This window comes from Lytechinus variegatus, chromosome 8 (assembly GCF_018143015.1).
Source record: "Lytechinus variegatus isolate NC3 chromosome 8, Lvar_3.0, whole genome shotgun sequence".
NCBI classification, from domain to species: Eukaryota; Metazoa; Echinodermata; class Echinoidea; order Temnopleuroida; family Toxopneustidae; genus Lytechinus; species Lytechinus variegatus.
The window spans coordinates 11,614,822-11,629,954 of NC_054747.1; the positions used below are offsets into that span (position 1 = coordinate 11,614,822).

The 15,133-nt window shown below is 40.4% G+C and overlaps 1 protein-coding gene across 1 annotated transcript; it reads right to left on the bottom strand.

The window, feature by feature from the left end:
- Positions 1 to 6,799: 6,799 nt before the first annotated feature.
- LOC121419982 lies at positions 6,800 to 14,262 on the bottom strand. The gene is made up of 2 exons (XM_041614491.1): positions 13,938 to 14,262; positions 6,800 to 7,664 (listed from the first exon to the last, which is right to left on the bottom strand). Exon 2 carries the CDS (start codon positions 7,662 to 7,664, stop codon positions 6,918 to 6,920), a length of 747 nt encoding a protein of 248 aa, XP_041470425.1. The 5' UTR covers positions 13,938 to 14,262; the 3' UTR covers positions 6,800 to 6,917.
- Positions 14,263 to 15,133: the final 871 nt, after the last annotated feature.

Consider the following 15,133-nt stretch of genomic DNA (forward strand, 5'->3'; position numbering starts at 1 on the left):
TTCAGATCAAAATATCATTTTTTCGGCTCGCGCTCCGCGCTCGCATCTATCGTTATTTTAGATACCCACCTTAATCATTGGTACCAAAAATGCTCTTCAGAATATATAAATAAATTCAGCTCGCTCTCGGCACTCGCATTATCTGTGTAGTGAGATTTGGATCCTCATGAGTTACTAAAAACAGTCCTAAACAGGTACCCTTTTCCTGTTTTCAGGTCAGTATAGTGTTTCAGCTCGCGCTTCGCACTAGCATTAATTTGTTGGTGAGATATGTGTCTCTTTCTCATACATGTATATATAATTAAACATATAATTATATATATATACATATATATATATATATATATATATACATATACAGTGCGTCCCAGAATAAACGAAACCGAGATTTAGCGATCATTTATCATATTTTAATCATAAATAGAATAGACAAATGACCTACCAATTTAAAGCTTAGAATCTCCTCTTTCATCTGATATTACTTAGGCTATTTCTTATTCACGCATGAGTGAGCAAAAACAATTTGAAGAAAGGATACCAAAAACTCATTTGGCGGGGGGTATCTGGGTTTCAAAAAGAAAACCACATTTCTGAAAAGTTCAATATCTGCTCTTTAATTTGGTACCTAAATTACAGAAAATGGTCAAGAAATAAAAAAGTTCTGGTCATTTGAAATAAGGCTTGTATTTCCATAATTTCATGAGATAAACGTGTTTTCACCGGTTTCCCACAGAAGCTTTCGCATGGTGAACAAAAGATTTAATGCATGGCTGATCGTCAACAAAACAGAGTGTCGAGTGAGTATGAAAGCAAGCCTGGAGAACCTCTTCATTTTATGAAATTATTGAAATTCAAGCCTTATTTCAAATGACCAGAACTTTGTTATTTCTTGACCATTTTTTGTAATTTAGGTATCAAATTAAAGAGGAGATATTGAACTTTTAAAAAATGTGGTTTTCTTTTTGAAACCAAGACACCCCTCGCCAAATGATTTTTTGATATCCTTTCTTCAAATTGTATTTGCTCACTCATGCGTGAATGAAAAATAATCTAAGTAAAATCAGATGAAAGAGGAGATTCTAAGCTTTAAATTGGTAGGTCATTTGTCTATTTTATTTATGATTAAGTAATGATAAATGATCGCTAAATCTCGGTTTCGTTTTTTCTGGGACGCACTGTATAGGCATATGTGTGTGTGTGGTGTGAGTTTGCTTGTTTTGTGTGATGCGCCTTTGGAACGTTGATGAATGATTTCGCCCCCCCAATCTGAAAATGGATCGATTCCCCTGCTGCCTATATTATATAGATTTCACAACCGAAGAGTTGTCTAACATATCTATTTTAAAGGAGAAGATTCTTACATCACCTAGTGATCAGACCCCGTCACTGAACGACTTTATGAAACCATATATTTAAAAAAAAGGCTTTATATGCTTTTGTGCCAAAAAGTGCTTGTCAAAAGGAGGAAAGCGCAGCGACCAGATATAGACATTAGTTTTATGGCTGCAGACGTTACAGCGGGCTAAAAATCTCTACAGTAGAATTCACTAAAATTTTATCAAATTCTGATAACAGCAAAATTATTAAATTTGAAAGTATAGCAATATTTTGTGAAACTATAGTCGTCATGAATATGCATTAGCTGGTCTCATGATGTCAGATCCCCACTTGCTCTTTTATTATGATCTTTTCTTCTTGCCGCAATATCTAATGGCATACTAAATCAGTTGGCAATCCATTTTCTTTTAGTTCTTGGAGGGAAAAATGTGAATAAACATAATTACATGCAATAAAATACAAAATAAATGAAGATGTGTTTCACCAGATAATGCAATCTTTAAGATGTCGTAACTGTTGTACCTTGTCCTGGCCGATTTTGATCAGATTTTCAGTGTTTTGTTTTTCTGATATTCCTTTATCTCTTCAAATCATATGAATTTCAGATTGAAGTACCCTCTAAATAAAATGTATTACAATTGCAGATTGCAAGTATCAGGCAAGTTTTATCATGAATGTTTACAGAACAAAAAAATCACAAAAATATGTAGACCTACAATAGGGAAACAATGCTGTAACAGAGGCCGAAATTATAACATATTTTGTAAATATGCTTTTGAAGAAATATAATTGTGATTTCGTTCGATCGACAAATAAAGCCAGATTGTATAGTAGGCCTATATTGTAAAAACAGTGGCAACACCCCCCCCCCTACAAAACGCGGCGCGTATGGTAGGGTTAGGGGATTGGAGGGATTATGTGCATCCCTTATTTGCATACCTATCAGCAGGGGCGGATCCAGCCTTCGCCAATAGGGGGGGGGGGGGCGAAATTTTTTCAGCCTTATTTTCCCTGATCGGCCGCTCGAATATGATTTTTGCCGGGATTTTTGTTTCTTTGAAGAGGTAGTCCTAATGGTCACTTTTTAGCTTTATTCTTATGAAACATAAATATGTAATACCATAACCCTTATCTATATAATGCAAGCGAGAAGCGCGAGCTAATTTTTTGGGAAATCTTATGTACTTTTTCATAAAATTTTGAATATTCTCAGAAATGTTTGTTTTCCTGGAAAAAAAATGTGTATGCATATACGAACATAAAGAGTGAGCAGAAATGAAGTGATGGAAAAGGTACTGTTAAATACTTGCTTGCAATTAGCCATGAAGACGTTACATATTTTTAAAAATCAAATAATGCGAGCGCGAAGTGCGAGCCGAAAGTTTTTGACATTTTTACCGAAGGATTGGGAATTCTTAGCACTTTTTGTAACTTAACAGAATAGGTATATAATTAAACATGCGAGCACGAAGCGTAAGCAAAAAATGTCGATATTTAGACCTACTGAACAAGACACTCTTAAATTAGTTTTGTAAATCATGAAAAGGATGAGTAAGTGGGGATCTTCCTTACATTAATAATGCGAGCGCAGAGCGCGAGCAGAAAATTTTTGTATACGTTTTGAACTGCTTGAAATTGTACCTGTTATGGACTGCTTGCTTTTAGCCAATTTTTGACCCTTTTTACCTAAATAATGGAAATTCTAAGCACTTTTTGTAATCTTGGAAGGACTCTATGTATATAAACTAAACTTTATTGATACGAGCGCGAAGCGCGAGCGGAAAAATTCTGGACACTCTAATCATGTTTTGTAAATCATGAAAAGGATAAGTTATTATCAATTTTCATACATTAATAATGCGAGCAGACACTTTTTGATATCGTGATCTGAAACTGGATAATGATTTAAAGAGAGAACAATCTGCGTATCTGAATAAACGTGTGTTTTAGATTTCCAACTAGAATTTGGGTATTCTAAGTACTTTTCTTATCATGAAAATCAATAAAGCGAGCGCAAAGCGCGAGCTAAAAATATATATATTTCGATCTAACAAACGGTCAATTTAAGCTCTGTATTGCAAACACTTTGTGGGAAAATTTTGAATTGTGATGGACCACAGTTAAAAAAGAGCTGATGTATTTTATTATTATTACTTTGAGTTTTTACGTAGGACCGGGACATATTCTATAAGGGCATTATGTCATCATATGAAAATGATGACTATCTTCCTCCTCCTAAACATGAGAGCGCGAAATCTGTTAATATTATGGCCTGAAAACTGGACATTTAAAATACTTTTGTAATTATGCATAAGATGCATGACAATATCTATCAATGCTAGCGGAAATCGCGAGCCGAAATTTTTGATAAACTGTCATCAAAGTAGTTTGATTTAGAATTGTTATTGGGATGTACATAACTCACTAATTAAAAATGCTAGCGTGCAGCGCTAGCTGATACGTTTTGACAATCTGACCTGAACAGCGGGATATTTTGATAACTTTATGGAATACATGAAAATAATAGGTACCTGACAAATCAAATTTTGCGAGCGCGCAGCGCAAGCAGAAAATGATAATATTCAGACCATAACACAGACATTTTTACAGAGCACTTTTTAAAAATCAAACAAAATAATGAGAGTTCAATTTCCCAGCTGAAATATGTTTTGTATATTGACTTCAAAGTTTGATATTTCATGCTTCATATTGAGCAAAATATGCAAATCCCCTAAAAGACAATGCGAGCGCGAAGCGCGAGCGAAAATTTTATATCCTAACAAATAGATTTTTCAAAAAAATATTTTCAAATTCTTCCCCTCATGTTATTTTATTCAATCATGTTCCTCCTCTTATGTTTGCCTTTCTTCTTTTCTCCTCTCTTTTTCCTTCTTTCTCTTTTTCCCTTTTTCCTTATTTTTGCTCCGCCAATAGGGGGGGGGGGGGGCGGGCCCCTCGGGCCCCCCCTGGATCCGCCTTTGCCTATCAGTCCCAAAGTGCGAAACATGCGTCTTTTGGATAGCCATGCTTACATAAGGAAGGGTATCTGAAGTGCATTATCGGAAGTATCTGTGCGGCACTTTCCTTCTTCCAGTGGCATTGGTCAGATCAATGAAACCACACATCTAAAGAAAGTTTTTTTCGTCATCGTTCAAAGTTTGAGCAGCAGGACATCATGGACTTTGAATCAAGTTCGAGTGATGAAGAAGGGATCAACGCTTATTTGCCTCGTTATTTTTGTCCCTCCGAAGATGAAGCGGTGGTAATTATCTCGTTTTTATTATATAATTCAATTAGAGCAAAATAATTGATGGAACATGCGCATTACAGTAGAATGGAGCAACACATGGAGCAGAGCTGAGTCCATGCATCTAAACCGTGTTGATCAGACGTTTTCGACAAGCACAGTTGTACTCAATTCCGGGACTCAATTTTAGAAGAATAAGTTGAATGTAATTACATGAGCGCTGCTACTTGGTCAACCCCATTTTGTTTCAATTAGTCTAATTTCATTCGTCTGCAATGCTATCTTATTACCCTTCCCCTTTTTTCTACATTAGAGGATTAACTACCATTTGTTCATTTCTTATTCGACCTAATACTCAGACTGCATGCATGATAGACAAATCGGTGATTTGAACAAGTGGTCGACGTAATTCACCAAGGGGTCTTTTAGACATATGAATGAAGACCATTTATAGTATTGATTATAACCATCAAATTGTATACAGGGGCCGTGGAATGGTTTTGAAAGTGGAGAGGGGGGGGGGGGGGGGCTGACCATGCCAAGAGTCAGATGGGTTTTTTACGTCTAGAAAAAAAAGTGCGGAGGGCCGGGGGGGGGGGGGGACTGACCATGCAAAAAAAAACATCAGATGGCTGTTTCTACGTCTTTTATACTCGGTTTAAAAAAAAAACCTTCATGTCTGCTTCCTTCTTCCGTCTTTTTTAGCGGACTCTGTGTAGCTTCGAGGTCTTCCACGACCGAGACTGGTACCTCCCTTCTCCCTACCTTTTTCCATTTCGGGTTTATTTTTTAACTTTCTACCTTTCGAGTTGAGCACACAACACTGCAGCAAACCAATGAAGCAACTATAGCGCATCTCACGTACGGTAGACTGTATGTACTATTGTAGCGTTTTAGGGGTTCCCCCAGCTCTCGCTCCTCTCTTGCTCCCGCTCCCGAGCGGTCAATAGAATGGGAACATAACTCACTCACGAGAGCAAAGGCTTCTCACCAAAATATATGGTATTTTAGCTTGCACGATTACTGTCTCGCTACTCTCACTCATTGCTCGCTCGCCTGGTCTGTTATTGTTCAACTAGTTTACCTAATTTTACACTACGGGATAATCAATCACACTCATCGCAATCAACATCAGATCAAACGATAAACACAAAGATATCGAATCTGAATCAATAATTCATACCTTTCAACTTGTCTTTATTACTCAGAAGTTAACAGCACGTATCCTCCGAACAATCGAGGTCTTCAACAAATATAAATGTAAAGCAGAACTGTAGGGATTGCACCCTGAATTGGAGGTCTAACTGTGATAAACTCTGAACTGAAACTGACTTGAGTGCACTGCAGCATGCATGCACTGACCACTTATGTAACACAACCACCTGCACTGATTGAACTCCCTAACTGAACTGACTGAGTACACACACAGTCCCTATGTATATATATATAACAACTCTGGCTGGCCCTGACACTATTTCTAGCAAGCGCCCTCTATAGGCCTATTTCGTCACATGACCCCCCACTAACTTTGAAACATCCCTGTTTCAAAAAATAACTTTAAAACAGAATGACGAAATAGCGAGTTATAAAATATCAATGTCAAAACATAATGACCTAACGAAAAAAAACACATTGTAAACTTTAAAAAAAATGTAACGACTACTCAGTACCAAACTAGTCATCAAGGTAAAGAAATACGTAACATACACAATGTGCATAAAAAAAATATCTCATAGAAAACATCAGCTTTATATAAAATAGAGTACTAGACTTTTTGGTATAAAACATAGTAAAAAAAACTTTATGGCATAAAAGGCAATAATACTGCATTTTGGCACAATACTGGAATGACACAATGTACTGATCAAAATATATGGAACTATCAAAAAGAATCGGCAAGAGTATGTAAGTGCTTGCCCAGCAATAAAACATAAACTTATCATATCGAGACAAAACTGCACCAAATGTTTAGTTTACACAATTAAACTAACCCGAGGTATCAAGATCAAGGTGTATCATCATCGCACTATAAAAAGATATCTCTAACTTCCTTATGCACATGAGTTAAAGGCAGTAATACAAAAATAGTTTTTGGCAGTTTGTTTAAATCAGGTACTGTACATATTTACAACAACAAAAAAAATGGCGATCATGAATGACAACATGAAACTCAAAGAATGAAGAAAAATAGTAGGAAGATAGAGAAGGTAGAAGGAGCATCAGAGAAGAGAATGGAAAAGTGCAAAAGAAAGAAAGAATTCCATTTTCATTTAAAAACAAAATACATAACATATCAAGGCATCAGGAATAGACGGGAATACAGTCTCTTAAATCACTTCTGCAGTTGGTGGTGGCAGTCCTGTTGCTGGTCCCAAGCAGCAGGCACAAGCTGTAAAAATGTTTCTGTTGAGTCCTTTTGTCGGATAAGTTTTCCTCGCGAATAAAAGCGTTGGACCCTCTTCTCGACGACAGTGACAAGGATAGACCCAGAAGACGATTCGGAAGAGACAGAAGATGGTACAAGTTGCGTAGATAGAGCAGATGGAGATGAAGCAGGTTCGGGCCGTGAAGAGAAAGCAGATGAAAGTGACAGAACAGGTTCAGGTAGAGGTTGAGTCAAAGGGGTTTCTGTGGGTTGTGCTGGAGACGTTGGTTTCTCCTCCTCCTCATCCGTGTCCTCCATACTTTGCATCAGCATTGCAAGGGGCTTGCCAGAAGGGCGCTGAGGGGCTGGTGGCGTCTGAAATCCATTTGAAGTGGTGACAGAAATCGCTACTGGACTAATTGGATGCAGTCCCTGCGACGTACCTGTGCTTGTTACATCCAAACCAAGTGGGTCTCTTGAACAGAAGTTCTTCTCGTGCACCAACATCATGTGGCGCCGGAGGTTGGAGGATCTTGTTGTTTTATATTTGCATCGTTCACATCTGTGTTTCCTCTTGTCTGGCTCCTCTCGTCCCCTGTCCTCCTGTCTTTCCTCAAATTGGTGTTTTTCTCTGACGTGCCTTCTTAGTTCTAGTCCGTCATAGAATTTTCTTCCGCAATCTCTGCAAAAGATCGCCTTCCTGGATGGAGCCATCTGGAGCAAAAGAAAGAAGACAATGAGAAAATTAAGAATCATCATACTCCATCAGGTATTTTGGTTTTCGTCGTTTCCTTAAAGGGTAACGTCTCTCACTGTTTATATCAACATGTACAGAATCATTAAGGTCATTCGAAACTATGTTATCTGAGTTTGAGGTAGTTGGAAGTTCATTGGTATTAATGACATTTGATTCATTTTCCCCCACAACGGTTTGCACTGTGTCTTCCCCCTCTACATCTTGAATTGTATCTTTCTCATTATCAGTTGTGTTCTCTGTAAGGACAGGAGTATCAGGATGCTTCCATGTCCACTTTGGGAGATCCGGCCCATGGTATGGCTTAAGCCTGTCAACATGAACTACTGACGGCTTCGCCCGCTGACTGGCCTGTATCCTTAGCGTAGCATCCGACAGACGACTGACTATTAAGTACGGGCCTTTCCAACGTAGTTGAAGTTTGGGTGATACACCCTTCTTCTTCGAAGGATCATGAAGCCAGACGAAATCTCCTACTTGAGGAACATGATCTTGAGAAGTTCGATCATAATTTTTCTTCTGCCTGGCTGCAGACTTCCTCAAACATTGCTCTGCCCGTTCATGAGCTTTTCTCATTCTATTTCGTAATCTCATGGCATAATCTTCATCACTAGTTTGTTCCTCGTCATCCAAGGTGGGTGTCATCAGATCAATTGGAATCCTCACCTCCCTGCCCAACATCATGATATTTGGGCTTTCTCCTGTCGACTCTTGCGGCGTGGCTCGATAGGCACTCGTAGCATGTGCCAGATGTTGATCCCAATTCTTCTTTCCTGCATCCTCTTCAAGAAGCATAGAGACGATGTTGATCAAAGTCTTGTTGAAGCGTTCTACAAGTCCATCAGATTTCGGATTATAGGGCGTTGTCCTAGTCTTGGTGATCTTTAAGATCTCACAAACTTCAGCAAACAACCGGGATTCGAAATTTGATCCTTGGTCTGAGTGGAGCTCCAGTGGTATTCCGAATCTGCATATAAATTCCTCAACAAGTGCCTTTGCCACCGTCTCCGCCCTAGCATCAGGAAGAGGGTATGCCTCCATCCACTTTGTGTGATAATCACCGACAACCAGTATCCACTGATTACCTGATGCCGTTTTGGGAAATGGGCCCATCAAATCTATGGCGACCCTCTCCATAGGTGCCCCTACACGACTCTGCTGCAGTGGAGCACGCCGTTTCTTTGAAGGTGATTTCCTTCTCTCGCAGAGGGTACAAGTCCTCAGATAGGATCTCACATCAGCAGCTACTCCGCACCAGTAAAACCTTGCTTTTATCTTTGCCAGGGTTTTCTTCAGTCCTAGGTGTCCTCCTAATGGGTTTCCGTGTACTTCCGCTATCACTTCCTTGCGGAGAATCTCAGGCAAAATAACTTGCCTCTTGACACATTCCCCATTATCTGACTCCCATCTTCGGTACAGAACTCCTTCATGGGTCTCAATCTGTTCCCATTGAGCCCAATACGTTTTAACTGCTGATTGCTTCTGAGCTATTGTACTCCAATCTGGTCGAGATTCATTGTCATCCTTCATCACTATCATCCAATTTAGCGTGTCATCTGCCAGTTGTGCTTGTCGCAACTCAGCAAGTGTTAGTGAAGGCCGAGAAGAGATACCCCTGATGCTACATTCTTCCTTAGCAGGATCATTCAGGACACTAGTATCCACGTTTACTTCTTCTTCTCTTCCACATTGCTTACATTGCATACGGGACAAACAATCAGCATTCGTATGCTTTCTGCCAGGTCTATGCTCTATCATTAGATTGTACTCTGATATTGCTTGCAACCATCTTGCCAATTGACCCTCTGGACTCTTGAAATTAGTCAGCCATTTCAGAGAGGCATGATCTGTACGGACAGTAATTGTCCTTCCATAAAGGTACTGCCTGAAGTTCTTCAAAGATTCGACTAGAGCGAGAAGTTCTTGCCTGGTAACACAGTAAGCTCTTTCAGCACGGCTGAGTTTTCTACTGTAATAGGCAATAACCTTTTCTTGTCCTTCCTGAACCTGGGACAGGACTGCTCCAATGGCATTTGCACTTGCATCTGTGTCCAAAATGAAATCATCCTGGGGAATTGGGTAGGTGAGGATTGGTGCACACTGCAATTTCTCCTTCAGCTCCTGAAATGCACGCTCACAGCTATCACTCCATTCAAATTTGGCAGATTTCTTTGTCAAACTATGGAGGGGACTTGCAAGTTCAGCAAAGCCTTTCACAAAGCGACGATAGTACGAGGCTAACCCCAAGAAACTTCGTACATCTTTCTTGCACTTGGGTTGAGGCCACTCAGCAACCGCTTTCACTTTGTCAGGATCGGTGGTTACACCATCTGAAGTTACAACATGACCAAGATAGAGTACAGACTTGCAAAACAAATGACATTTACTAGGCTTCAACTTCAGATTAGCTGAACGTAGTCTTGTGAAGGTAGTTCGCAGACGCTTGATTTCCTCTTCAACACTGCGACCATAGACTATTACATCATCTAGGTAAATGAGCAGAATCTCCCATTGGAGTCCCTTCATTACCTTCTCCATTAGCCTCTCGAATGTAGCAGGAGCATTAGTCAGCCCAAATGGCATGACTTTCCATCTATAGAGACCATTCCTTACTACAAATGAGGACTTGTCTTTGGCATCCTCATCAAGGGCTACCTGCCAATAGCCTGATGATAAATCCAATGTTGAGAACCATTTTGCAGAGCCCAGTGCATCTAATGTTTCGTCTATACGGGGCACAGGGTATGCATCCTTAACAGTGACTTCGTTAAGACTTCTGTAATCTATACACAGCCTTTTTGTCCCATCTTTCTTCTTCACCAATACCACATTTGCTGCCCATGGACTTTCACTTGGTTCAATGACTCCTCTTTCTTCCAGATCTTTCACTTGTCTGTCTATTTCTTCTTGGTTACATAATGGATGACGCCTCAGTCTTTGTTTCACTGGCTTTGCTTTCCCAGTTTTGATGGAGTGCTTCACTGCATCGGTACATCCAATGTCACTGTTGGATTTGGAAAAGACGTCTGCAAAATCTACCAAGCATTGCCTAACTCCTTCATGATAGTGAGAATCTAAGTTAGTTATGCTTCTCTGGTAGAGGTCATGCATATGTGGAGGAAGTTGCTGTTCATCATCAGCATTATCACTTGATGTATCTTCCACCTCTGCTGTCATGATCATTCCCACGACCATACCTTCTGGTACTTCAGAATCTGCTTCTCCAGGATTCAAAACTCTTATGGGGATGACATCAGTGTCAGCATCAACCAAAGTTCGACCTAAAACAAGTCCTCTTGATGCTAGTTCCCCACCTCCCTCCATTGGCTCAATAAGGGCAGGTCCACTTATGTTTTCATTCCTCTTTGCAATTCGACCAGGTATGATAGCTTCATGTCCAGCAGGTATTTGTCTGCTCTCAGCAACTTCGACTCGTGCAATGAATGCATGTCCCATATGGCTAATACACTCTATCTCCTCTCCGTTGATTGTAAGTGTGAGTTTTCCAAAGTCTAGAAGTCCACGCGTAGGGATGAGGAAATCCATTCCAAGTATCCCCTGGCATCTTATATCAGCAAAGATGACCCTAATAGACCTAATAGTCCTTCCCACTTTCACGTCAAGGTTAGCTGCACCTAATATCTGAAGTGGGCTATCATCTACTTGTAAAATTCTTACTGCTGGATCTTCTAGAGTTGGTCTCTTCTCATGCTCCATTTGGTAGTATAAACTTGTGTTCACAATAGTATCGGTTGATCCTGTATCTAACAGATATCTACAATCTGTTGTTCTAATTTGTCCCTTTATGTAGAGCCCTTGCTTTGGGTTGTTCGCTACACTGGGAAGGGTGAAAGTCCGGATCTCTTCTATTGTGTCATTTGTACTTGAGGTTGACTCTGTGGATCCTGTGTGCTCTCCAGCTTGGCCGTGGATCCTCCGGTTAGCTGTGTTTCGTTTCCCTTCTTCTTAATATCTCTCTTAGGTGCAGGGAGTGGACATTGGCGGATGAAATGACCACTCTCACCACACCTATAGCAGCTAACACGCTTTTCTTTTTTCTGTGTAGAAGAGTTTGACTGCTCTCCTGATGATGTATGCAAACTTGCATTCATTATCACGTTTGTCAAGGCTTCCATTTGCTTCGTTTGCTGGATTAAGATGCCTTCCATTTGTCGTGATTGTTGGACCAAGATGCTTTCCATCTGCTGCAAGCGATCATCTGTGTCTTGATCGAGTGCCCTCGTGAATCGAGTAGGCCTCATACGCTCACTTCGTCTCTGCATCTCAATCTTCTCGAAGTTTTCTGTTTCAATAGCAGCTTGTATCGCTTCATCCAGAGTCAATGGTCGAGCTCTGTAAATTCCTTCCCTAACAGACTGGCCCTCCACTGCATCAATGAAATGATTTCTTTCCAGTCTATCTCTTGATGAGGCTGGGATATCTGGGTAAGCCCTGATGGCGAGTTCATGGATTGCCTGCCCTAACTCTGGCAATGACTCTCTTGGCCCTTGCCTCCTATGACGCAACTCCGCCAAGAAATTCTCCGCTTGTTGTCCGGTGTCGAAACGTCGGCTGAGTAATTTCAACAACTCAGGATAACATTGCTTTCTTTCAGGTGTCAAATCACTGACACACCTAAGAGCATTTCCTTGCAAACTAGCAATTAAGTAAATTGCTGATTGCGACTCATCCCAGCCATTCACTTCCTTACATGCTTCGAAATGTTGCTGATATTCTCTCCAAGCGGTTTTGCCATCATACCTATCTGGTGTCATAAGCGGTCGCTCACGACGAGCATGAAAATTCAATTGATATTCTGGAACTGGTTGCCTTGCAACACTTCCATGTCCATATACCCTTGGAGCTATATTAATCGCATCCCGAGAAACATGAGCATCCATCATTCCACCATGCTCTTTGCTAGTGAGCAACTCTTTTGACATCTCTCTCATGAGCTGAGGATGCTGTGCATTTGGATTGGAAGGAGTAGACATCTTGTAGGACCCGAGAGGTTCTGGTGAGTAGGATGTAGGGAGTATTTGCTCATGAGCAGTTTGCTCATGGGCAGCTTGCTCATGAGCTGTGCGCTCATGAGACATAAATCCTGAAGTCTCATTATGAAGTTCAGTTCTGACGCTTGGCAACTTGAACCTGACCTCTGAATCTTCAGTCTGGTAGTGTGACTCACTCACTCTTCTTTCAGACCGACTAGGAGTTTCACTCTCTCCAAGTCCTTTATAATTCATGTCAGTTCCTGTGCCCTCTAGTCTTTCCAACTTGGCTTCAACTTGCTTCTTATCCCACGCAAGCAGCTCTCTTTCCATTCTTGAACGATTAAGTTCTTCTTGCAGTCTAATCAGCTTGCTCTCCATTTCCCTTTCAGTGCTCATTACCCAATTTGGTTATCAAAAATACCAATGAACTTCCAATCCTTGCTCGTCTATTTATATAACAAGATTCTCTAAAAGATTCATACTATTTTTCACATCAAAACAAAATGGTTTTATCATCTACCCATTTCCTTGTCTATGCCTAGAATATAATTAACATCATCACAAATGAGCTGTTAAACTAGACTATAGATTTTAAGAAGTAACTCTTGCTCGACTTGCTCACGAGCAGTGTGACAAGCAAGCTAATTTGATAACCTCCAAAAGCACATGGCCATTGCTTCAGTGAGCTGAGAAAATCAACGGTCATGTCTCCCTATTGTGTGCTTGCCGTGCTTGATTGCTCACAGACAATAATGTGAACAACAGACCCAGTGTGAGCAAATAAACTTCACATCCAACATCAATAAAGAGCATTAATTCATCTACTTTGAGTTGGATCTCGTGAGCATTTATTTCATCATTCTCATGAGCACAGCGAGCACTGTGTTGTTTAGCGAGTCAGTGTTTCGTGCATGCTAAATCCCACACCGCTGCCACCATTTGTAGCGTTTTAGGGGTTCCCCCAGCTCTCGCTCCTCTCTTGCTCCCGCTCCCGAGCGGTCAATAGAATGGGAACATAACTCACTCACGAGAGCAAAGGCTTCTCACCAAAATATATGGTATTTTAGCTTGCACGATTACTGTCTCGCTACTCTCACTCATTGCTCGCTCGCCTGGTCTGTTATTGTTCAACTAGTTTACCTAATTTTACACTACGGGATAATCAATCACACTCATCGCAATCAACATCAGATCAAACGATAAACACAAAGATATCGAATCTGAATCAATAATTCATACCTTTCAACTTGTCTTTATTACTCAGAAGTTAACAGCACGTATCCTCCGAACAATCGAGGTCTTCAACAAATATAAATGTAAAGCAGAACTGTAGGGATTGCACCCTGAATTGGAGGTCTAACTGTGATAAACTCTGAACTGAAACTGACTTGAGTGCACTGCAGCATGCATGCACTGACCACTTATGTAACACAACCACCTGCACTGATTGAACTCCCTAACTGAACTGACTGTACCCACACAGTCCCTATGTATATATATATAACAACTCTGGCTGGCCCTGACACTATTTCTAGCAAGCGCCCTCTATAGGCCTATTTCGTCACACTATGTACAAATACACGCCGGTACTATAAACGTGGCAGTATATAGTTGCGTAATCCGTTGACTGCATGTGCTGCAGCTGTTCCAAAGTTTCACACAGGCACAGAGCGATCACGTCGCAATCGCATGTGTCATGCATGCCCATATATGGACGAAACTGCGAGTTTGATTGGCAGACCTACACGGTCTCTTAACACAGAGGGAGACAGGCAACGATTTTTAAATTGAGCCGTTGGAACTGTTTTGAATTATTATCGGCACGATAGAAATTATACAAAATCTTCAATTATAACCTATCAAAAGCATTTCTTTCGATGTTTTTGTTGGTTTCAGAGTTTTTAGGTTGATAGAAAGGCATTCATATATATGTTTCATCTCTCACTTGATTTTTTTTTAAATTTCATGTCTACAACGTTAGTCTTTGCCTTTAAGGGTAAGTGATGAACGAAATTCAGATTGAATTCTTGACAATAAATGAGAGAGAGAGAGAGAGGGGGGGGGAGAGGCACATGTTTACAGATAACAATACCCCGAACAATGCACGTTGTATACACGCGTACACATTTTCACCGCTCTTACCGAGTGTTTCGCACACATAGAAAAGGGTCTGAAAACAGCCGAGAAAGACTACACAGGGCCAAGGTTTTCAGCGGTGATTCACGCTTCGGTGAACGCAATTATCTCGAAAAGGGGAATTTTCAAACGATCTCGGAAAACCGGGAGTTTCCCTGACGTGTTAATTAGTTGTCAATCAAATCGTTTTAGTTCATGGTAGAAAAAAAAACAATGGAATAAACCCAATTTCATGAAATAAAATACAAACTATGACATCATCAGCCCATCTAATGAATATTCATGAATAATTGTTTCAC